The 26,015-nt window shown below is 36.6% G+C and overlaps 1 protein-coding gene across 2 annotated transcripts in view; it reads left to right on the top strand.

Moving 5' to 3' along the window:
* Nucleotides 1-4,569: 4,569 nt before the first annotated feature.
* Nucleotides 4,570-26,015, top strand: part of LOC145259276 (cell division control protein 45 homolog) — an 88,519-nt gene continuing 67,073 nt past the window's right edge. Inside the window, exons 1-4 of one of the 2 annotated variants that reach the window (XM_080117116.1) lie at nt 4,570-4,969; nt 16,780-16,839; nt 20,490-20,582; nt 23,825-23,919. In XM_080117116.1, coding sequence (XP_079973242.1) covers nt 4,919-4,969; nt 16,780-16,839; nt 20,490-20,582; nt 23,825-23,919 — 299 coding nt within the window. In that variant the 5' untranslated portion in view covers nt 4,570-4,918. The remainder of the gene's footprint in view (nt 4,970-16,779; nt 16,840-20,489; nt 20,583-23,824; nt 23,920-26,015) is intronic. The other variant, XR_013864148.1, reaches the window with a different exon arrangement.

Genomic DNA, 26,015 nt, shown 5'->3' with positions numbered 1-26,015 from the left:
ATATATACTGATTATATTTATGTGTATGTAATATTTGCTGTTATCTCGTTTGAATAAGACACAACACAAATACTAATTTGAAGGATTATTTTATTTTCTGTTAACACTGCGAACATGGTAAGATGACATGAGTATAGCAGTCGTCAAAACACATGTGTACTGGACATCGACTCAGTGAACTCTGCCTCATTCTCGTTGAAAAGGCACCAGCGTGCTCTACTTGGATGGTAGCAGCAGGCTGATAGGGGAGAAGTCAGTAAGCAGGGTGACTAGGTGTAAGGAAGGATTAAGGAGTGAGAATTGTCTTTTACACTGTAGGGAAGAGGAAGGTTTAATATAGTGCGTGAGCTTCGTAGTATTTTTATGTTTCGCTTCTTTGGCCATTTGCACCAGGATTTGCAGGTTCTGACTTGCTCCGCAAAGTAAATATGTGCTCTGCATATCTTTGTTTTTTGTTCAGGGAAAAATGGTTTAACACCTATCGGTATTCGAACGTTGCTCTTGTTTTTGTTGGTATGCTGAGTGGTAAACGCTGTTGAATTTATATTATTCAACAAGAGCATTAGTTCGTCTGCTAGTTTTCCTAGTTGAGATGCGTTTAGCTCTTTCTGTGAGGTAATGACCGGGGAAATTGTTACGGGTAAGGCTTGCAAAAGTTTCTGAAGAACAATCTCTTTGCTAATATCTATCCTTTTTGCAATAGACAGCATCTCTTGAAGATATGCGGAAGGACGGACAGTTATAATGTTAGTTGACATTAGTTTGTCGAGCAATTCCCGTTGGTCCTTTCGTGGGACTCAATCAAGGAGCATTTTAGTTCCTCATATTTCCTGCCTTCTAAAATATTTATCGGTATTTTAGCTACCACCTTTGCCTCAAACTCCACACTGGACCCTGCTAACGACCCCCTCCCTGACTTTCCTTTGTTGACAGACGCCACACTAAATGATTTGAAAATCACCCCTCCTCACGTGCATGCTATCATAAAAAATCTTGACACTTCAAAAGCATGTGGACCTGATCTCATCCTGGCTGTGCTATTAAAAAAGTGCTTCACCGAAGTAGCTCCAGTTCTCTCCAAACTTTGCAACAAATGCCTTAATGAATCTTGCTTTCCTGCCTGCTGGAAAACTGCTTCTGTATACCAGTTTTCAAGAATTATGGCGAAAGAACTGACCCAGTAAATTATCGCCCCATTAGCCTCCTCCCACTTTTCGCCAAAATATTTGAGACAATAATTAACCAAGCTTTAGTCCATCACCTTACAGATGCTAAACTTTTGACTGACCAACAATATAGATTTAGACAAGCCCGTTCAACAGCAGACATCCTAACTGTAATCTCTGAACATATATACCAGTCACTGGACAAAGCAGGGGAGAGTAGAGCAGTAGCTCAAGATATATCTAAGGCTTTTGACAGGGTATGACATGAAGGTCTTCTCAGGAAAATCAGATCATATGGTATCACTGGAAGAATACATGACATAATTAAATCCTTCTTAGATTAGAGAAAAATCCAGGTTGTCCTCGACGATCGTACATCTAAACAATACGATATAAATGCGGGGGTGCCTCAAGGATCTATCCTGGGACCTCTATTATTCCTAATATTCATAAATGGCCTCCCTGACAAAATTGCCTGTGAGATAGGTATATATGCTGATGACACCACACTCTATAACAGATATGACAGGAAAACAAATGAACACATATCTAAAGAAATGGCAGAAGCACTAGAGGATGACCTCCGATCTGTAGTGGAATGGGGACATAAATGGATGGCCACATTCAATGCTGCCAAGACTAAACTCGTTTCCTTCAATAATTGCAAGAAACCTTCTCTACCACCAATAGCAATGGCCAATGACTCTTTATCTGAAAGTACATCCTTTAAACTCCTCAGCCTAACGCTCTTAGGAAACATGAGTTGGAACAATTACATCGAGAGTATCGCCAGGACTGCTGCGAAGAAAGTAGGTTCCCTCTACCGTGCTAGAAAGCTACTAACACCCGAAAGTATCCTATACCTCTATAAGGCCACCATTCGCCCATGTATGGAGTATTGTTGTCATATTTGGGCTGGTGCATCTACCACTAGTCTCTCGCTCCTAGACAAGGTTCAAAAGAGAGTCACCAATCTGATAGGTCCTAAACTGTCATCTAAACTTCAGCCCCTGCCCCGTCAACGGAATGTTGCATCCCTCTGCCTGTTCTACAAGTACTTTAACAGTGAATGCTCGGATGAACTGCAAGCACTTGTGCCCCCTCGACGTAAATAGCCCCAACAAACCCGATAAATAGGTAAATCCCACCCCTTCACAGTAGAGATCCCTAGATGTAAGAGAGCCTTCTACTCCGGTAGTTTCTTCCCCAGGACAGCTAGACTTTGGAATTCTTTGCCAGGTCCCTGCTTCCCCAGCTGTACTGACATGCAGAAGTTCAAGTGTAACGTGAACTGACATTTTGAAGCCCAACTCCCTACACAGTACTCCTGATGCCTATGTTCTTGATAGTAGCCTCCTACTAGGTGTGTCAGAAATTTCGTGAAAAATATTGAATAATTCCACCCCGTCTTTCCAAGCTTACAACTCCTCGAAAACTGTAGTTCAAGCCCTAATTTTTTTTTTCAATTAAAGGAGCTAGGACCAAGGTTTCATTAAAAAAAAAAACAAAAAAAAACAAACAACGTGGGTTTTTCTTAAAAAAAAGGTTTTAAACTTCAGACTTTACAGGTAAATTTCTAAAAAACACTACTTTTTTTTTAAATTTGAATATATTATTTATTGATCTTTTATCTTCAATTTGTGATATATAACACTTTGGTGAGTAAATTAATTATTTACTTTTTAATAGACATTTCTAAATGGGAGGCGTGAATTAATTCGACCCCCTGTCTTTCCAAGCTTATAACTACTTGAAAAATGTAATTCAAGCCCTAATTTTTATTAAATTAAAGGAGCAAGGACCAAGGTTTCATTTAAAAAAAAAAAAAAAAAAAAAAACACCGTGGGTTTTTTTTTTAAAAAAAGGTTTTAAACTTCAAACTTTACAGGTAAATTTCTAAAAAACACTACTTTTTTTTTAAATTTGAATATATAATTTATTGATCTTTTATCTTCAATTTGTGATATATAAAACTTTGGTGAGTAAATTAATTATTTACTTTTTAATAGACACTTGAAAATGGGAGGGGGTGAATTTAAAAAAAAACGTTTGTCTAAAATATTATATTCAGTTTATTGGAAAGAGCATAAAATTTCACATTGACCCTGAAAATATCGTACAAATAGAATCAATAGAAATATTTTGATAGATTTTTCAAGTTTAAAAATTGAAAATACTGAACTCGTAAAATTCAATTAATTTCATTACTGTTTTTTAAAAAATAAATTAAAAAAATATTTCTATTACTTTTAAAACAACTTTAATAGTCTATTTTGGAAGTATAATCCATATTGAAAATAAGCAACCCACTTTTAAAAGAGAAATTACGAAATTTTTATATTTTATTCGCAGTTTCGTGTTAGGGGTGTCAAAAATTCCTACAAAAATTCTCATACACCTAGCCCCCTACAACAAAATGGCAATATGCCTTGTTTGGGGTGAAAATGTAATTAAAAAAATAAATAAATAAATAAAACTTTAATTTAGCTTGAAAATTAAAAAAATAAAAAAATAAAAATAGCGCGGTAACGTGCATATAAGCACCGTTTCTTCTTCCAATTTATTCAGAAAGTCGAAAGTCGTCTGCTTCCATTTCGAAAGTCCTATTTTTATTGGCTAATCAAAACCCTCAACCAAATGGTTTTAAAAATAAAAATAAAAAATACTTCCTTATCCCGCTTTATCACATAATTACTTTAAAAAGAAGAAAATTTACCAAAATAATTAGAGTTTTTGTTTGTTTATTTGTTTGTTTGTTTGTTTGTTTTGTTTTTGCCGACGGTCCCCGACAGCTGTTGGGTGTCGCCCGCGATCGCTACTCGGTTTTTTTCGGCGGTACGCGCCATATCATGGAAATCCGGGTCAAAAGATGAATGAGTATCATAAAAAAAAAAAAAAAAAAAAAAAAAAAAAAAAAAAAACAATAATGAATAGAATAATAATAAAAGAATAATATTTATTTGTATATTTTTAAAAAGAAGAAACAATGATAAAACCAATAAATAATCTATTATATGTATTTGCAATATATAAACGTAATTATTATATTTAGAGTCAATATTGAAACGAAACAAGCCGGAACTGTTACTAGCGGGGACACTAATCATTTGGTCACCGCTTTGTTCGACTTTTTAATCTTCACAAATGAAGAGTAAGCTTCAATATTAACTAATAAGTACTCCCTTGCAACTAAAATGTCAATACACCTTCTTCTAGGTAATAAAGAATGAATTAGAAAAAAAAAAATCAAAATAAAAGCCAAAATTTAAAAAGGCCAAATACAATTTTTGAAGGCCAAATCGCTAAAAAAAAAAAGGGCCAAATTAACCAAATTTGGCCTTAAATGGGCCAAATCCAGTAATCCTAACATGTCCGTGGTGAAACTGCTTTCTATTGGTCAATTAAACAAAGCAGTAAAAGTTGAACAAAAACCTTTTTTATTAATATTTTAAATGTTTTAAATCAATTTTTAGTGAATTTAATAGATATTATGTCACTGAAGTTTTAAAACGTATTTTTATCCCAATGTTTAGCTTAAAAACGCGTCAAAACATAATGAGAAACACGTATTTTAATCGACCAATCAGAAAAGTCGTTACAAATTACAATCGTCGAGCGCCAGAAAATAAATTGTGCGAAAACATGAGAAAAACGTGAAACGTTTCAACTTAGAAAAGATTCAAAACAAAAACAAAAAAAGACATCTTTTGAAACAAAAATAATTATTTTCTTATTTATTCACGAAAAAAAAAATGTTGATAAAAGACGCTAAAAAGGAATTTTACGATAAAGTTCAACATCAGGTAATGAAAAACAATTTTTTTATACGAAATGTTTCGCAGTAAGAAAAAACGTGAAAACAAAATTTTTGCATGAAAAAAATGTTGAAATGAATATTTTTAATTTTAATTTTGAATTATTGTGGCATTTATGCAGAATAAAGACCATGCTGAAATAACATTATTTAGAAAGCTATTCTTTACATGGGGAGGGATGCGACATGCGTTGTTAACTATTCCGTACTTTCACCTAACAAATTAATAATCAAAAGATAAAGATTGAGAAAATGAGTTAAAACTAAAAAACTGTACAAAATACTGTTAGAAACCCACCGAATATCTATCAGCATACAGTAACATGTATTGAGTGTTTTTTAACAGTATTTTGTATAGTTTTTTAGTTTTAACTCATTTTTCCAAACTTACGTATTCAACACAGAGTCCATCGCCATTTGCATTTTTCAAATACATCGGTAAACACTGCATGTTTTTCGAGCCGAATAAACACTTAACATTAAATAAAAACACTAAAAAATTATCCGGTTAGAGAGAAAAATAACTTAACTTACCTTTGATAACATTTATTTGTTATATATTTGATTGGGGTTAGGGGTGCTAGTGCACTTGATCCGCACTATTTTTTAAATCGTATTTCCAAGTTTAATTAAAGTTTTATGTAATGTTTTTTGGGTTTTTTTTTTTTTTTATTCAATTGTAAGGTTAAAGTTTAGAATAGTTACAAAAGACCCTCACCTCCCTATGTTAAGAATGGCTTTTTAAATAATAACGTTATTATTTCAGCACGGATCATTAAGTGCACTACTGCACTAGTACCAAAAAATTGTCTCCATTTAATTAAAAACTTCGAATTTCACTTTATTAATGCTTTATTCGTTTTAAAATTTGTGAATTTTGTTGTTTTTAACACAAAACGAAAACATTAAATGCGCCTCATTCGACGTCAGCTTTCGGGATTAATTTTAAAACTTTTAAATCGAAATTATTTTTATATTAATCATCTTTATAATTATGCATCAAATTTCTTTTTTACGCTAATTATTTATTAAAAACTTTTTCTTTTCTTTTTTTTTCATTTATAGTTCCTATTTACAATGCCTCCCCACGGGACAGAGTTACACCAGGGTCGTTTTTTAACGTGGAGAAAAGGAACAAAAATAAAAATTGTCTCAGTTGTGAAGGATTTCTCCTCCACCGAAAGAGAACAAGAAAATGAAGTGCAGCATCTGAAGAACAGATACTACACTTTGAGATATTAAATCTTTTATTCATGTTAAAAAATACAGTCAAAATCAACGATGAACAAAAAACTTAGGCACATGGCCAACTCAAAAGGGGGGATTTTGGGGGTCGTTGGTCATCCTTGTCACTCCAGAACTAAACAAAGTCAGAAGTTTCTCCCAGCTAGTATCTTCTTTCACCATAATACCGCATTCACCCTTTCATATTTGGGGACGTCCTACTTAACTCCCAATTTTTAAAACATTTTTTATTGACGTGTAAAAACAAAAAAGATAACAATAAAATGGTACAATAATTCATTTGTGTCGAGGGCGGGGGAAGAAAAAACAAAAGGTGATTAGTAGGACCCTCCCAACCCCGTCTAGTTGATAGACTGCCCGTTACTTTGATCTTGACCAAAAGGCCAAGGAGACCGGAAATATTATTAGATGATAATTTCTATTTTTTTAATTGAGTTTATCAATCAATATTTTATTTACAAAACAAAATATGGTACTTATTCAAATTGGTACTTATGGCAGCAATTAAAAGTAAAGAAAATACAGAAAAGTCTGTGATGTATGTTCGTACACGTTACTGAACGAAGACGTCATATTCCAAAAATTACGTAAATCGATCAAGTATTTTTTTTTTTATTCAAGAGAAATCAAAATTTTACGATCGAGCGAGTCGTAGTGTTTTCGTCGGCCATGATGAAATCTGATGAAATAAATGAGGGGAAGACAACTCAAATGGAAGTGTCGGGGTCAAAAATCAACCTTATGTTCAATACAGTTCAGTAGTAAAATTGCTAAAAATTGTATATTTTGATTTTCTTATTTAAAAAATATATACTTGATCCGACCATTTGTTGTTCACTCTCGTGATGAGTGAACCCCACCGAAATGTGCTCTGATGAACTCGTTGCACTTGTGCCCCCTCAATGTACACCCCTTCACTGAGTGTTGAGGTCCCTAAATGCCAGAAAGTTTTCTAGTTTCTTCCCTCGAACAGGTAGACTTTGAAATTCCCTTCCTGCTGCCTGCTTCCCTGACTGTACTGATATGCAGAAGTTTAAATGTAATGTAAACCAACATCTTGTTAATCTTTCCTAGGCATGGTCCTAAATAGTAGTCCAAGTGGCGATACGCTTTTTAGGGGTGAATGTGAGTAAAAAAAATAAGTCAACCAAAGGTCTCTTTTCGGTCTGGGTCACAACACTCTGCAAGCGGTTGCCAGAACCCATGATCAGACTGCAGACAGCTAAACAGTTAAATGCAGTGCTGGATGCTGTGAGAAATTTAATTTCACATAATTTAGAACTAACTGGTCGAGAGAAATTGACACCATGAATGAAAGGCAAACTTACCCGGTATATGATTGGTAGCAAAAATCATTGCATCGTTTTGCATCTCGGTTGAGTCTGGTAGGTGATGCTTCGCAAGAAGCATTAGTTAAATCTCTACTGAGTAGGGTTTTAATGTTCTTAGTAAAAGGGTGCATTTATTTATGAATAGCGACGGGTACCCGGCGTTGCCCGGGTGTTTGGAGGTGTGTGTGGAAACTTCGGGGAGGGGGGTAAAAAAATGTTTTGGTGGGTAAGTATGAGGATTGAACCCGAACCCTTGAGGCAAAGTTAAAAAAAAAAAAAGTGGAACGTTAACCATTGCCCCACCGCGAGATGCTAACGGAAACACGTTTGAATTTATTTAATTACTTGGCTTTGGCAAGTGCCCGTTTTAATGAGTTAATGAGGTCAAGTTTGACTGCGGGATAGTATTTCATTTACTGCGGGAACGCTTCCCAAGATGTTATAGGAAAAAGACTAACCCACATGCGGCGAGCAACAAATGTTGAATATTTATCTTCCCAAAGTCGAGCAAATTAAATAGACAGGCAAGCTTCATTGTTAACTCTGAGATATTATGATTTATATGTGATATAAAAAGTTTTTAAAAGTTGTTAGGCGACCGACCGCTTCTCTGAAAAAAGCCTTTTGTAGACACACAGAAAAAGCGAACACACATACAAACATACATACATTTTCGCTTTTATATTTATAGATTCCCATAGAGTAGGCGGTTGGTTCCACCAAATAGTAATTTCAATATCAACATTTTTAGCTGATTTAAGAGATGATATTACGTCAAGGAATGAAACCTAATTAGTTAGGTAGAATAATTTCACAGAGGGCAGGAGAGAGGGCCCTAATCATCCTTAAATTAATGAGTCCATGCATGTAAGGAGAGATGAAAAAACCCATCCAAAGATGGAGTATTGCTGTCACATCTGGGCAGGAGTTGCTAGGAAGAACTTATCCTGCCTTGACAGAGTTTAGAATAGATTTCCTAGCATTGTGGAGGATGCCCTTTTCTCTTCCTCTTTCTCACAGAAGAGACGTTGTGAGCATGTCTCTGTTTTGTCGTTATTTTCATGGTAAGTGTTTGTCTGAGCTCCAATCTATGGTCCTCCACCCTCGCCGAACATTCACGAGAAACACTATTAATAAATTCCCCCGCTCTTTATCTGTGCCTAAATCTAAACAAAGATTCCATGAACAAAGTTTCTTTCTAAGAACTCCACACTTGTGGAACTCTCTTCCGTTTACCTGCTTTCCAGCTGACTACAATATCGCTGTTTTCAAGTCCAACATAAACAAGTTCTTGATGACCCATTCCCCTTAAATAATCCAATTTAACAAATTTACACTTAAATGATTACTATGATATTGTCCTTTTGACCACTGTACACTCTTTAACCCTTATCCTTGAGTGGCCTCTGGGCCTTGATAATTGGTGGTTCCCTTGTAAAAAATATATAATATATATATATATATATATATATATATATATATATATATATATGTGAACAGACTTTTTCAGTTTAACTGCCTGCGCGTGCGCGGGTTAAATTCAAATCAATCAATGAGAAAAGCTGTAACAAAAACATGACATCAAATTCTTATCAACCAATGAATGTTTGCATTTCAAGTTATGCAATTTCTGACAATGCATCATCATCGTATCGTGTTTGTAAGCCAGTGTCTTCTGTCAATAATTCAATAATTTCGTGTACATCTTGACAAGGCTTTTTACTTTAGCGGTTCCATGTTTGGGATCCCACAGTACCACATCACTGACGACCTCATTTTTTTCTTCTGTAGCAATGTCCGGCATATCGTGTTCTTCTTTTTCTTATTACTGAAGAGATCCTGGACAACTGACCATACAGACAGCTAATGGTTGGGTGTTTTTCAGTTTAAGTTTAATACTGCCCGGAGCATTTTGGTGTAAGTTCCATCTAATTTACTTTCAAGTTTCTTACTAAGAATCCATGCTGGTGGACCATAAAAGCAGCACCGTCCCCACTATGGCTCTAAAAAGTTTTTCTTGAACTGAGCAGGCAGATTTTATATAACTTTCACTAATCTTTGGATAATTATCTGCACTTGAGCAGCAGAAAGAGGCCCAGAGCCATATTTCTGACATAAAACATCAACCAGAATTTTATAGCATCTATATAAATAAAACAGTGGATGTCTGTCTGTAAATATTTAGCTGATAAACGCTTAAACTGCTAATCACATAACACTGAAATTAACAGGAAATAATAATGATACACCAAGAATGGTTTATAAAGAGTAAAATCTTTGTTTGGATTGAATAACGCATACAGAAATATGTTAGCAAGTTGAAATGCAAAATGTTCATTTCAACTGGCCGACATGTTTCTATTACTTTTGCCGCATACGCAAATTCAATTATAGTCATCATAGTCATAGCTAGAAGTCGTTTAATTTTAAATCTTTCTTATCTATCTATCGAGTTAGCTCAAACGGTAAGGAATGCGGTTTGAGCGCTAAATGTTTTGGTTTCGATTCTAGCTGATGGAAGCCAAGTTATCTGGGGGTTTTTTTTTTTGTTGTTGTTATTTTTTACTTTTAAAATCAATATATATTAGGTACAATATAATATTCAATAGAGATTTGGCTCTGTAATAATAATTACAAAGTCTGCATGAATGAAAATCTAATATTTAAGCATATTTTATGAACAGCAAGGTCGGGAACTCTGGTTTGATGTTGTGGGAGGTTATGTTTGTGATGTTCTCGATGTGTGACCAAACAAAGTAGTCCAGCAGGTTCAGGTCGGTAGAGGGGGGGGGGCAATGGGAGAAGGGTACAAAGTCATAGCATTCCTTCTGAAACCAAGCCTGGGTCTCTTTGGAATTGTTGGCCGGCGCAAAGTCCTGCTGCCACATCCAGGGTCTGCCAGTGGCCACCTGATTGCATCAGGGGATCAACACACTCTTCAGCACATCCAGGTATACTTTGGTGTTGACCCAAGCCGACTTTGAAGATGTGAGGTGGCATGATGTGGTCCTCACTTGAAACCACACCAAAGACCATATAACCATGGCTGGAAACTTTGTTTTCATCACCCTGCGCATGTCCCTGTTATTAGTGGCAATCCAGCGATGTATTTTGAGGATGCTGGCAATGATCCTGTTGTCATAATTTGGATCGGTAGAGAACATGAGTTGTACAGCGACATATCTCCGATCTCGTTCGTTGAACATTGTGTCACTTTCAGATATGATAGAAGGCTCCTATCGCTCTTGGGATTTGTGCACAGCTGGCCAACTAGTAAATGGTTTTCAACAAAAAAAGAAAACCGATTTTCATCAAATGGAAATGGAATCATGTCATTTTTTCTAGTGTGACAATTTTATAGTTCCACCGTGTATTTGGAAGTGAAACTTGGCATCTCAAATATAGCCAAGAGAGGAAGTTAAATATATTTGATTCCAAGTGTCTTAGAAAGATTCTAGGAATCCAAAAGAAACTGGTTCTGGAAAGAATTGCTAAGTGCTTCAGTGGACCCGTGATGGAAAAAGATGAAGACCAAAGTGAACTAGAAACAATCAAGAGAGACTTTATCAGAACGAGAAGAAACCGGGGGTATTTGAACTTATAGATGACATTGGTTCATTCTTGTGGCTTGAGGGTAAGGGAGGCATTGTTTTTTATTACTGGATTTTGGGTTTTAAATTTTTTATGGTAGATAAGTAATCTTATTGTTGTTGGTGGAGAAAACATATTTTTCGATTATGAATTACTATTAAGTGCTTCAATGGATGGAAAAAGGAGGAAAGGAAGACTAAAAATAAACTGGAAGCAGACAACTGAGGGCAATTTGATTGCAATGTGAAGAATTTGGAGGGATGCTGTGGATCTGGCTTCAAACTGAAAACCATTGTATACTTTGACTGACTTATGGGTCACAGAAATTTCTAAGTCTGTTTGATCCTGCTTTGCAGAATAGCCTATCAGAAGTATTGACAATATCTATCATATCCAGTATTAAATTTGTCTTGGACAAAACATTCTGATGGTATATAAATGTTCACATATTCTAATTGTTGTTGTTTTTTTTCTTTACTTTTTTTTTTTTTTTTTTTTTTTTTGCGTTTTACTAGTTTTTGCCCAAAAAAAAAAAAATAGTGCTACCAGATAAGCCTGTTTGAAGACACTGATATTCCTGAGCAAAAAATGCATCAAACATTGATGTTATTGTGTTTTTGTCCTTTCCCTTTGCAAAACTTAATCATGTTCCACAAAAGGCAAAACAACATTTTTCTTCTACAAAACAATCAATGCCTCTACGGTTCCAAGTGAGTATTGACTGAAAATAGCGGTTTCAATCCTACCCAAAAAGCAGGCCAGAGGATTAGTTGGCCAAAACGTGGTGAGACAACAACAATTATGGAAGGCAGTAATTACTGAGGATACAGTTAAGAGACTGAGCATTCCTATACCGTCGCAGTTAACCACCTGAGGAAGGCCAGAGAAATAGTTGGCTGAAACGTTGTGAAACCTCAGCAACTATGAAGATGAGGATAAGTCTTCAAATCAATAAGTATACAAAATACTCAGCTCAAAGGATTCCAATAAAAGAAATAATATATAACCTTTTTCTTCTACAAAACAATCAGACCAAATGCAATAAATAAATATTTGAGAATATAAAGAAGCATAGCAACTTTTTTTCCAAAATTAAAGGGACTTGGCACTAAATAATCCAAAAAGGGTTGACATACCATTCAACAACCAATCGGCGTCTGCCAGTATTCACTACAAAGCCACCATTTGTCCAGACCTGGAATATTGTTACCACATATGGGTTGGTGCATTAACCACTACTATCTCTCTCTCTCTCTCTCTCTCAAGATCCAAAAAGGATCTCAAAGATCCTGGATTGTCAACCAAACTCCAACCCCTTTCCCATCAACGCAATGTTGCATTCCTGTTCTTTTACAAGTATTTTAATGGAATGTGCTCCAACGAACTCTTGGCACTTGTCCCTCCTTGATGTAAATGCAACCAAAAAACTCGACAAGCAGAAAAATCTCACACCTTCATTGTAGGGATCCCCTCCATGCCGCAAAGCATTCTAATCTAAAAGTTTCTTGCTTCAACCTGCTAGACTTCGGAATTCTCTCCCTGTATCTTGCTTTCTTGACCGTACTAACATACAGATGTTCAAATGTAAAGTGAATAGACCTCTCACTGCTCAGCTCCCTACTTAGGGTGTCCCTGTAAACATGATCCCTAATTCACAGTAGTCCCTTACATCTTGGTGATAATTTGCTTTGTTTGGGATAAATATGAATTTTTTTTTTTTTTTATTTGATTTGAATTTTATACACTTGACACATCATTTATACGAGGGGTGTTCAATAAGTAATGCCCCTGACCCACCTCCCATAGCAGTAGAGCAACAAAACTTGGCACAGTTATTATTCTTTCTCTACATAGGAATCACCCAGAGTTATGCTTTTCTCCCATCGTTTGATGCAGCTCTGGAGACCGTTTTTGTAGAACACCTCCGGCTGGTCCTCCAACCACGACGTGACTTCAGAAATCAAGGCTGCATCATCTGGGAAACGCTTTCCTTTCAAAAACAACTTCATGGCTGGGAAGAGGTGAAAATCAGAGAGTGCAAGGTCAGGAGAGTAGGGAGGATTTCATAACCACACGCCCCTGCTTCTGATCTGGTGACATGCGAGTTGTGGACTGGAGCGTTGTCCTGCAGGAGGAGGGTACCTTTGCTGATCGTGACCCGCCTCTTGATTTTGATAGCTTCCTTTAATTTTCTCAAAAGTGAAGCATAATAGGCTCCTGTAATTGTGGTACCCTTTGCCAGGAAATCTGTCATCACTACTCTGTCCTGGTCCCAGAAGACTGAGCATGACCTTGCCAGCGGAGGGCTGCACCCTTGCCTTCTTTGGAGGTGATGAGTCCAAGTGCTTCCACTGCATTGACTGGGCTTTGGTCTCTGGATCATAGTGATGGACCCAGGTTTCATCCTGTGTAATCAGTCTTTTGAAAAACTTTGACTCCTCTTCTTGGCACATCTCCAAATTCATTCTCGACCACTTAACACCTTCTCGCTTCTGGAATGGTGTGAGCAACCTTGGAATTCATCTGGCGGACACCTTATGCATATGAAAATGGTCATGAATTATAGTTTCCACAGACCCTGTACTAATCTTGACATCTTGGGCTATTTGGCGAATAGTAATGCGCCGATCTTCCAAAATGGCAGCCTCAACTTGACGGACAGATGCCTCCTCAATGGCAGAAGGTGGGGCAACCAGGTCTGGGAGCTGTTTCCACAGACTTCCAGCCATGTTTGAATTCACGATGCCAGCGTTTTACAAGGTCATATGATGGGGCATTATCACCATAAGTTTCTTTCATTTCATCAAAAGTCTCCTTTGGTGTGCGTCCTTTCAAATACAAAAACCGGATCACTGCTCGACATTCAACAGACTCCATTTCACACCTGACTCAGTTCAAACACCTGTAAAACAGAAACCACAATTAGTTCAGAGCTGTAATTTGCCACATAATCCGTATATAAATCATTACACATGCAAAATTTCAGCTAGATCAGACAACTGGAAGTGGGTCATGGGCATTACTTATTGCACGCCCCTCGTATGTCCGCCCCCTAGCAAGTATAACATCTTAAGTATTATGTTGAGTTGTATGCAAATTTTAGTTTCGTTTTCACTTTGGTTTTTCTATCATACCATGGTTTCCAATTTTTTTAAGACAGTGTTATTTTCTTTCTTTGAAATATAATTATTCTCGTGCGTGGTGATTAATTATTCTATAGGCTAACCTCAATTTTGGCTGATGCATACTTCGATCTAAAATGGTAAAATCTGACTCAAATTTATTTTGAATTACACGTCTTTACAAATACAAACACCTGTGAAATTCTCAGTATCATTGATTGGAAAGGGCAGATATAATTGTTATGACTATTATCAGTTTAGCAAACAAAATGATCTCACATAAATTCTAAATCGTTTAAGAAAAGAAAATGCTTATATAGTATGCCTTTTGGTCAAGATCAAAGTGTAGTATCTGTTCTTCAGATGCTGCACTTCTATTTCTTGTTCTCTTTCGGTGGAGGAGAAATCCTTCACGACTGAGACAATTTTTATTTTTGTACCCTTTCTCCACGTTAAAAAACGACCCTGGTGTCTAACTCTGTCCCGTGGGGAGGCATAGTAAATAGGTAGTATGGAGTACAGGTGAAAATTGCATTCCAAGTAAAAACCGTTAAGTGCTAGTAGGAAGGGATTCTGGGATTGAATGATGCTCAATGACTGTTTCACACTCCCATATTTTTATCATCAAAATCGGTGAAATCTTCCATTTTACAATCAAATTGATTTATTGCCCGCTCTAGTTGAGGACCCATCACAGTGCACCTGGAGGAAGCTTCACATGCCTCTCGCAGTGACTTGGTTCACTATGTCTTGTAGTCTACATTGTACTGTAGGAACCTACTGTTGATTTTATATAATAGCTTGAATTAAGGTTTTAAATGCAAAAGTCAAGTATCATGCTTCAATTGTGCTCTAAACAGAAACATTTTCAAATGCGGCCCTGTCGTATCAAAGTACCTACTGTTAATTTTATATGCCTGGCCTTTCTGCTTGTGCAGTGATAACGGCTTGAATTTAAGTTTTAAATGAAAAAGTCAAGGATCATTCTCCAATTATGCTTTAAACAGAAGAAGTCATTTGAGCACGCCCTTGTCATATCAAAGGATCTACTGTTGATTTTTATGTCTGGCTTTTTGGCTTGTGTGGTAATAAAACTTCTCAAATGCACTTGTAATGTTAGGCTGTGTAAGGTGTTAACTTTAGTCAAAATCGCCTTTTACTTCTATCATTAGATTTTTTTCGATTATTGATTAGCAATACGTATTGAAGACATTCTGATACAAAACCTAAGAACACTGCCAGATACATGAAATAAATTTGTGTGAAATTTTTTAAAAATCTGTCCAGCTGTTTAAGAATCCATAGGGAACGAACTCACACAAACACAAAGTTTCTTTTATATAATACTAGCAGGGGTGCCTGGCACTGCCCAGGTGTTTATTAGTGTAAAAGAAAAGGAAAAAAAAAAGTTTTGGTAGGGAGGTAGGCTCGAACCCAAAGCCTTGAGGCGAATAGCCTGATAACTTACCACGATGCTACAAGGGCAGGGAATTGAGAATGGTTGAAATTAAATGTTTAAAAGAGCAGGTGGTTAAACGAACATCAACGTGTGGTTTTCTAGGTCAAACATCATGCCATAGTGGTAGAGAAATGAAATCACAGCACGAATTTTGTAATGTGAAAGTCGCTGAAATAAAAGATACAGACAACCTCCTTTTGTAAATCGGACATATTATAATCTAGGGCGTATATAAAAAGTTCTGAGAAACGGTGACACCCCCTCCCTCCTCCTCCCCCCCAAAAAAAGCCTTCGGCGGACATACAAAAAAAATGCATACACACATTTTCGCTTTTATATTATAGACTAGCGGGGGTACCCGGCGATGCCCAGGTGTTTGGAGGTGTGTGAGGAAACTCCGGGTGGGGGGGGGGGGGGTAAAAATAAAAAAAAGTAAGTATGAGGATCTAACCCAAACCGTTGAGGCAAAGTTGTAAATTAAAGTGTGAAAAAAAAAACGCACGATGTTAACCATTGCCCCACCGCGATATGCTAACGGAAACACGTTTGAATTTATTTAATTACTTGGATTTGGCAGGTGCCCGTTTTAATGAGTTGATGAGGTCAAGTTAGACTGCGGGATAGCATTTACTGCTGAACGCTTTTTTTTTCCCCCCCAAGATGTTATAGGAAAAAGACTAACCCACATGCGGCGAGCGACAAATGTTGAATGTTTATCTTCCCGAAATCGAGCAAATTAAATAGACAGGCGAGCTTCGTTGTTAACTCTGAGATATTACGATTTATATGTGATATAAAAAGTTTTTTAAAGTTGTTAGGCGACCAACCGCTTCTCTGAAAAAAGGCCTTTTGTAGCCATAAAGAAAAAGCGAACACACATACATACATTTTCGCTTTTATATTTTAGATGTAAGTATATTAAAAAGTTTGTTGTTAATTTATTTGGAACTTTGATTTTCATGTGTATAAGCACAAAAAAAATCTTTTTTAAAATCAACCTCCTTTTCCTACAATTTTTATCGAAATACTTTTTATTATTTATTAATTTCAGAGAGTTTTAATTTTGGTCGCCTTTGATGTGGATGCATTATGTGCCTGCAACATCCTACAAGTAAGCACCTTTTTTTTTTCTTTTTTTTCTTTCTTTATTTCTTTTTTTTTCTTTTCTTTCTTTGTTTTTCTTTTTTCTTTTTTCTCTTTGTTTTTCTTTTTTTTTCTTTTTTCTTTTTATTGCATGTTCACCCAAAACAAGGCATATTGCCACTTTGTTGTAGGGGGCTACTATCAGGGACATAAGCTACTGGGGTACTATGTAGGGAGTTGGGCAGCAAGACGTTGGTCCATGTTACACTTGAACTTCTGCATGTCAGTACAGTTGAGGAAGCAGAGACCCGGAATGGAATTCCAAAGTCTAGCGGTTCTGGGGAAAAACTACTAGAATAGAAAGCTCTCTTACATCTAGGGATCTCTACTGTGTAGGGGTGGGATGTAGCTGCTTGTCGGGTTTGTCAAGGGTATTTACGTTGTGGAGGCACAAGTGCTTGCAGTTTATCAGAGCATTCATCATTAAAATACTTGTAGAACAAAGAGAGGGATGCAACATTTCGTCGGTGGGACAAAGGCTGAAGCTTAGATGACAGTTCAGGACCTTTGAAAACTCTCTTTTGAACCTTGTCTAGGAGCGAGAGACTAGTAGCAGATGCACCAGCCCAAATATGACAACAATACTCCATACATGGGCGAATGGTGGCTTTATAGAGGTACAGAATACTTTCGGGCGTTAGTAGTTTTCTAGCACGGTAGAGAGAGCCTACCTTCTTTGCAGCGGTCCTGGCAGTGCTCTCAATGTAATTGTTCCAACTCCTATTTCCTGTGAACGTTAGGCTGAGGAATTTAAAAAGTACTTTCAGATAATGAATCTTTGACTATTGGTAGTAGAGAAGGTTTCTTGTAATTATTGAAGGAAACAAGCTTAGTCTTGGCAGCATTGAATGTGACTATCCATTTTTGTCCCCATTCCACTACAGATTGGAGGTCATCCCCTAGTGTTTCTGCCATTTCCTTGGATATGTGTTCATTTATTTTCCTGTCGTGCCTGTTAGAGAGCGTGGTGTCATCAGCATATATACCCATCTCAGAGGCAATTTTGTCAGGGAGGTCATTTATGAATATTAGGAATAATAAAGGTCCAAGGATAGACCCCTGAGGCACTCCCGCATTTATATCGTATTGTTTAGATGTATGACTGTTGAGGACAACCTGGATTTTTCTCTTATCTAAGAAGGATTTAATTATGTTAAGTATTCATCCAGTGATACTGTATGATCTGATTTTCCTGAGGAGACCTTCATGCCATACCCTGTCAAAAGCCTTAGATATATCTAGAGCTACCGCTCTACCCTCCCCTGCTTTGTCCAGTGAATGGTATATACGTTTAGAGATTACAGTTAGGATATCTAGTGTGAAACGGGCTTGTGTAAATCCATATTGTTGGTCGGCCAAAAGTTTAGCATCTGTAAGGTGATGGACTAGAGCTTGGTTAATTATGGATTCAAATATTTTGGCGAAAAGTGGGAGGAGGCTAATGGGGCGATAATTTACTGGGTCAGTTCTTTCGCCAGAATTCTTGGGCATTTGTTGCAAAGTTTGGAGAGAACTGGAGCTACTTTGGTGGAACATTTTTTTAATAGCACAGCCGGGATGAGATCAGGTCCACATGCTTTTGAAGTGTCAAGATTTTTTATGATGGCATGCACCTGAGGAGGGATGATTTTCAAATCATTTAGTGTGGCATCTGTCCACAAAGGAAAGTCAGGAAGGGGGTGGTTAGCAGAGTCTAGTGTGGAGTTGGAGGCAAACCGACTGGTAAGCATGTTAGCCTTCTCGGTTGCTGAGCAAACAACCTCATGATTGTTGGTTAGTTGGGGAATTGTTGATTGCCCATTATTTACTACACTGTTGTAGATTTTCCAGAAATCACGGGTTCCTAATTTTTGTGCTTTGATGCGTTTTTTGGTGGTTTCAGTAAATTCTCTCTTAGATGTCGCTATTTCTTTCTTACAGTTACTTCTGGCTTCTATATACTTCTGTCTGTTTTAACTGGACTTATGTCGGTTAAATCTGCGGTACACATGCTGCCTTTGCGCAATGGCAGTTGCACAAGTAGAAGTAAACCATTGGAGAGAGTGGGGCTTGCTATAAAATTTCCGCGTGGGAACATGTGCTTCAATTGCCGTTTTGAACCATTCAGTGGTCTCATTTGTGCACTGTTCAGTAGGAAGAGAAAAGATATTTCCCCATGGAGCATCTCTGATTAGATCCCTGATGGCTTCCCAGTCAGCCTTTTTATAATATCTCGTTGTTTTGAGCAATGGCTCTTCAGTTTTCGCTCTAGAGTTTAGGGCAATTTCGACCATTATCACTGCATGATCAGCATTCTCAAGTGGGCTGTGGGCATTCATTATACAATCATCGAGAACTGTGGTCAGAAACAGATCTAGAAGTGATGCGTGTTGTTCTTGCTGGTTTGGGAAACGGGTTGGAAACGTAACTTTCTGTGATAGGGAGTGAGATATAGAGAAGCTATGTGTTGTGCTACCAGCTGCATCTGTAAGTAGAGAATCCAGGTCAGTTTCTGTGGTGGACATTGAAGTCACTAAATACATATACTTGTGCACTAGTGTCGAGAGAGAGTGCTGTATCTTTGCTGTCAGAGACTTTGTTTATTATGGTACAGTCCTGAGTCGAGGGAGAGAGCGGTAAAGAAAATAAAAGTAACTAATGTTGCATGTTAAGTCATAAAGGCTTGATCGTCTGATTCTAGTTTTGTTTCTCTAGTTAAGTGAAGGGTGTTTCAAATATGGACTCCAAGTCCGTGCATATGTCTGTCAGAGTCCTTACGGCAGAGTGGGAGATATCCAGGCATGTTCAAGTAGTTAGAAGGGATGAAGGAGTGTAGGTTAGTCTCATTAGTGCTAAGATGTCTGGGGTGTTTGTTAGGAGAAATGTTTCAACATCATCTAAATTAGTTCTAAGCCCACGGATGTTCGTAAATGCAAGCCTCAAGGGAGGAGACAAGTTGATTTTGTTTGAACCTAAGCCTGGTTTAAGTGTAATTTTTGATTGCATTGTCATCATTATTTTTTTTTTTTAAAGAGTTTAGGTAAGGGGGTGCTGAACAAGTGGTTATGCAGAATACCAGACATGCAACACAACTAGACCATCAGCTGAGCTTTCATCAACTAGGATTGTGGCCTCTGGAAAGCCCACCGGGGATGAGTGCAGGGTCCCTTTCCATGTGCGACATGGCACTACAAACATCCCGATACAACTGTTGATGGAGCAGCCGCTCTAAGCGCTACCAAAGAGTTAGGGTACTGTACTACCAGTCAGAAACAGCAGCCAGGAACTGCCAATCCAGTACCCTCAACCCATCAGACGATGGTCAACCCAATCTAATTGCACTGGCATGTGGCACAAGCACTCCTAAGTGCCCAGTTTAGAGGGGTGGGATGTGTCAGGAGTGGGGAAAACGGTGTTCATTGCCCTAGTCAAGAAACAAGATCTACCACTGTGTGTGTCTGTCGAATCCCTGTGATAGTACTTCTGTGCCTGGCTAATAGGTAAAGGAGTATGGAAGTCGAACGATAGACAGAGCCTATCTTTTTTTAATAAGACTGAATACTTCTACTAGCAAATATACATGTTTGCCAATAGACATAAACATTTAAAATTCTTTTTTTCTTTCTTTTTCTTCCCCAGTATTTGTTTCAATGCGATCAAGTTTTGTACACCGTGATTCCTGTCACAGGCAAACAAGACCTGGAGAATTCATTTCTAGAAAATTCTGAAGGGGTAAGTCTTCCTGTTTTATTAACATAAAAACAATTTGGTGCTAGTGCACTTAGTGAGCCGCACTATTTTTTAAATCGTATTTTTAAGTTTAATTAAAGTGTTATGATATCTGTTTTTATTGAATTGTAAGGTTGAAGTACAGAATAGATACAAAACACCCGCCTCTTCCCATGTTAAGAATGGCTTTCTAAATAATGTTTCAGCCCAGATCAATAAGTGCACTAGAACCAACAATTTTTTTTTTTTTTTTTTTTTAAATCCTTTGAGATGAGGCTTTATAATTAGTGCGTTCATTCCTATCCCATCATAGTTAATAACCTGAAGAAGGCCAGAGGATGAGTTGGCCAAAACGTGGTGAAACAGCAACTATGAAGATGAAGATAACAGTTTGTGAAAATAATGAATGCACGATTTTAACTAGTTCAGAACATACAATTGATAAAAAAAAAAAATTCTGTTAAATTGCTTACCTCAATTTTTTGGTTGCTATTTTAGATTTTATTTATCTTTCTTTTCTCTCTCACATTTCCTTTTTTGTTTCTCTCTGTCTTGCCTTCCTTTTCTCTCTTATGACAGTTCTCTCTGAAAACTGAAAATGTTAATTTTACTTCAAACAATTTAATCTATGGTTCCTCCCTAAATGTACCTAAATCTAAACGCAGATTCCATGAACAAAGCTTCTTTCCTAGTACTGCCTGCCTAGGGAACACTGTTAAAAATTAATTTAAAAAAAAAAAAAATATTTAAAAAATTTTTTTATTGTTGACTGTTTCCATTACACAATAACCAATGGGATAGCTTTTGTCTTATCTTTACATACAATACTGTAAAATTTGAATATTTGATATTCTTTTTCATAACATGCTTTTAGAGCCTCTTCAACATGAGCGTTGCCATGTTGAATATATTTATATTGTGAACAACATGTGGTTGAAATATAGATTGGAGGAAAAGATAAAGAAGAAATTGTAATAAAGAAATTATTGAATATTAAATAGCTGTAAAAAAAAAACGTAGCAAAATAGGCTCTGGATGATGGATGATCCCCTTAATGTGTAACCTTAAGGGCAAATGTCACAGCCCACTACACAATTCAGGTCATTACCTTTCCAACGAGCTTTCATTTGTTGAATTCTGATCAATAGTTGCCGATATTTGGAACTTATAAAATTGCCAAAAAAGGTGGTGTATCTATATATGGATATATCTATACTCATAGCCAAATTGAATATTGAAATGCTCATATCTTTGGTTCTATGGGACAAAACTACATAAAAATTAAAAATAAAAATTTGAAGATTATAATACTACTAGCATTTCAGCCCGGCGTTGCCCGGGTGTTTGGATGTGTATGTTGAGCAAAAAAAAAAAAAGTGGTAGTAGGAAGGCAGGCTCGAACCCGTACCGCAAAGGAGGAAAAGAACGGGGTAAAACCTAACGTTTATGCTGTTACGACTACCGCCAAACCGGAAGCGACATTTTTTTAAAATTAAGGCTAGACAATCTAAAGGAGAGGATAACTTTAAAAATTATTGGCGAAAAAAGTGACCCCCCCCCCCCCCCCCCCCCGTAGAAAAGTGCCTAGTTGAAGGGGAAGATATTAATGTTTTTAGCCAATTTTTCGATAGTTGTCGTATGAAAGGTCGAACTTTAAAACGATACTGATCTTAGTAAAATCCGCCACCTTTATTAAAAGTTTAAGGCAGACCTGCAAACAGACATATATACATACATTTATATATTGGTAACTAAAACTTTTCAACCCAAACTGATGAAAAAGCTTGCCCTATCTCTGAATATCCTTTATGTAAAATTTCCAATATTTAGACCTGAAATTGTCTGAGTAATTTGGAAGGGACCGCAAAGGTTGATTTTTAAAAAACTTTGACCCCTATTATGACACCTTAAAATTTATTGTTTTGGGCTCAAATCAAGTTATTAAGTTAGATCCATGTCCAAGGAACCTATATCTAAAATTTCAAGTGCATAGACCCAAAATTGTCGGAGGAGTTTGGTAGAGTTCTCAAAGGTCAAATCCTTGAACTTTGACCCCTTAATCGCCAAATTTCTGGCCAAAAACCGATCACATCGATTTTCCCAAATCTCAGTACCCTGTATATCAAATTTTGAGTCTGTAGACTAAAAATTGACAGAGTTATTGCATAGGGAAATGTACACACACACAGACACGTTCACTTTTATATATATATAGATTCTATGATTAAAATTTTATGACAGTTGGTAAAAAAGAACCTATATTTTCAAACCAATAAAATATGCCCAAATTTGCCTACGTTTGTATGTATAGTGTCCTGGTAGGCAGCTTCAGTTTTGCTGCTTCTATTTCCTGCCTGTGACCTTGTTAGGCCACTAATATATATTCCAAAGTAAAATCATTGAATTTTAACAAGGTTATTGATAGTGCTCAATAGAAAGAGCAGGATATTATTTTATTCAGTTTACATCAACCAAAATTATTATAAGTCACTACAATAAATCTACTGTTTCAGTCTAAAAAGAAATCGTCAGGTAACAAACAGCCTCCGGTCTTATTGGAGACCAGTCATTTACTTATTTAATTTATTTAATAATTTTCATTAAATGAGTAGCCTCAAGTAAGAACAGAGATTTATTGTCGCCTAATGATGTCTTTTTAAACTGAAATAGTAGATTTATTGTAGTGACTTATGGTAAGCTCCTTATCTAAATTGAATAAAATAATATATATGTATATGATGAGAATGAAGCAAATGATATTTCAACGCGATGGAGAAATGTTCCTTTTTCATCTCTTCATATACATATACAGCCATGTCGAGCCTTAATAATAGCTCGGAAATCGAAAATTAAGCAAGATACTAGTTGTGACACCAATAAATGTCACCTATCGTGCGTAAATGTTTTGTTCTCACAGTATTTTGTTTAATTTTTAATTTTTGAGTGATTATCCCAGGGCTCTCATGTAAGCTTATGACAGCCATGTTTTTTTTTTGTTTTTTTTTTTTTATTCTAACTGAACACACGGTTTATTTGGAACGAAAACAACACCTTAAAGTAAGTTAAGAAAAAAACAAAAACATATCCCGATAGGTACAAAAGTAACTTATCTTGCCTTTGGTAACGTTTATTTGTTGCATTTTTTTTCTGTTTATTATAGTTAAATATACCTGGTACTTTTTATTCCGATTTGATCGAAGCAATATCTGTCTACCTTTTAGTCTTCTCTCTTTTTGTTTCTTTAGATTAAACATATTCTGCTGCTGAACTGTGGTGCCACAATTGACATAATCGACCTCCTCCAGCCAGATGAAGATGTCTGCTTTTACATATGTGATAGGTTAGACCTGTTTTGTTTCTCTCTGTCTTGCCTTCCTTTTCTCTCTTATGACAGTTCCCTCTGAAAACTGAAAATGTTAATTTTACTTCAAACAATTTAATCTATGGTTCCTCCCTAAATGTACCTAAATCTAAACGCAGATTCCATGAACAAATCTTATTTCCTAGAACTGCCTGCCTGGCGAACACTTAAAAATTAATTAAGAAAAAAAAAGAAAGAAAATATTTAAAAAAAAATTTTTTTTTTTTTTTTCTGTTGGCTGTTTCCATTACGCAATAACCAGATGCTTTTACATATGTGATAGGTTAGACCTGTTTTTTCATTTGTTCAAAATCAAATAACATTGTTTTGTGTAAAGAATGAAGATGGTTGCCTGTGGAACTGTCTTCCGTTCTCCTGCTTTCCAGCTGACTACAATCTGATTGTCTTCAAGTCCAACGTAAACAAGTTCTTGATAAGCCGTTTCACTTAAGTTAACAAATTTACCGAATTTCTATTACTAACAATTACTATATTGTTCAATTGACTACTGTACATTCTTAGCCCTTATCCTCGAGTGGTCTCTGGGCCTTGATAAGTGGTGATGGCTATGTAAAAAAAAAAAAAAAAAAAAAAATTTGTTTTATCACTCCAGCAGATACCTCACTCCCGACGCATCTTCTACTTGTATACGAGTCAGATATGTCCTAAAATGGAGTAATGTTGGCACATCTGGGCAGGAGCTGCTTGCAGCACCTATCCTGCCTTGACAAAGTTCAAAACCAGCTTCAAATCCCAGTAGGTGATGCCGTTTTCTTTTCCCTGCAACCTCTTCCCCACAGAAGAGACATTGCAAGCTCTATCGTTATTGCCATGACAAGTGTTCGTCTGAACAACCTATGGTATCCCATTGCCAAACTTTCACAAAAACACTCATTTAGCTACAACCACTATTAACAATTCCCCCTACTCTCTATCAGTGCCTAAATCTAAACAAAAATTCCATGAACAAAGCTTTTTTAGAATTGTCCGCCTGTGGAACTCTGTTCCACTAGCCTGCTTTCCAGCTGACTACAACAGGGTTGTTTTCAAGTACTTATTGAACCGTACCCCTCCCCCCCCCCCAAAAAAAAAGAATCAAATTATACCCAATTTCCACCATTAACTATTACTACACTGTTGTCCCGGTGACTATCATACACTCATTAACCCTTATCCTCAAATAGCATTCAGGCCTTGATAAGTGCCGACTCCCTTGTAAAAAAAAAAAAAAAATAGATGGATTAAAAATAACATTTTATAAGGATAATGAAGAAGAAATCGTTAGTCACAAACAAAAAAAAATCATAATTATAAAATTATTTGGTACTGACCCGACAATGGAAGACCAGACAAGAACACAAAATTGGATTTATAAGACCATAAAATCCAAACTTGATCGCCCTTCGGGGTCCGTGGCGCAGTGGATAGAGGCATTGAGTCTCTATGGTTCCAGGTGAGTATTGTTTGAAGATAGCGGTTTCAATCTTACCCAAGCAGGCCAGAGGATTAGTTACCCAAACCATGGTGAGACAACGACGATGGAAGGCAGTAATTACTGGGGATATTCCTATTCTATTGCGGTTAATCACCTGAAGAAGGCCAGAGGATGAGTTTGCCAAAACATAATGCAACAACGACTATGAAGATGAGGATAACAGTCCGCAAAAAAAAATGAATGCACAAATAGTGATTTTTCAAATACAATGCTATTTAGGTGTAAAATCAGGAATCAGACTGACTTCTGCTTATTGTCACATAATCCTTAAAATAGATTATGTTTTAAAGAGAAAATTCTAAATTTTAATTTTAGGCCGGTGGGGAATGTATCCTGTTTTTTTTGTTGTTGTTTTAATTATTGCCAAAGCAAAAGAACGGAGAGAAAGAGAGGTCGAACCTGTAACGAAAGAGAGAGGGGGAGAAGATGGAGAAAGTGGAAGAAAACGCTTAACAGATATCAACACCCCCTCCACCCCTTAAGGATAAGTCACCGAGTTAACGAGGTCATCCGTCCGAAAATTGAAATTTAGAATTTTCTTTTTAAAACACAAAATCTATTTTTAAGGATCATGACATTA

Source organism: Euprymna scolopes, chromosome 34, assembly GCF_053919585.1.
Source record: "Euprymna scolopes isolate OS-2025 chromosome 34, ASM5391958v1, whole genome shotgun sequence".
Classification (NCBI taxonomy): domain Eukaryota; kingdom Metazoa; phylum Mollusca; class Cephalopoda; order Sepiida; family Sepiolidae; genus Euprymna; species Euprymna scolopes.
This window is presented reverse-complemented; position numbering and strand designations above follow the sequence as displayed.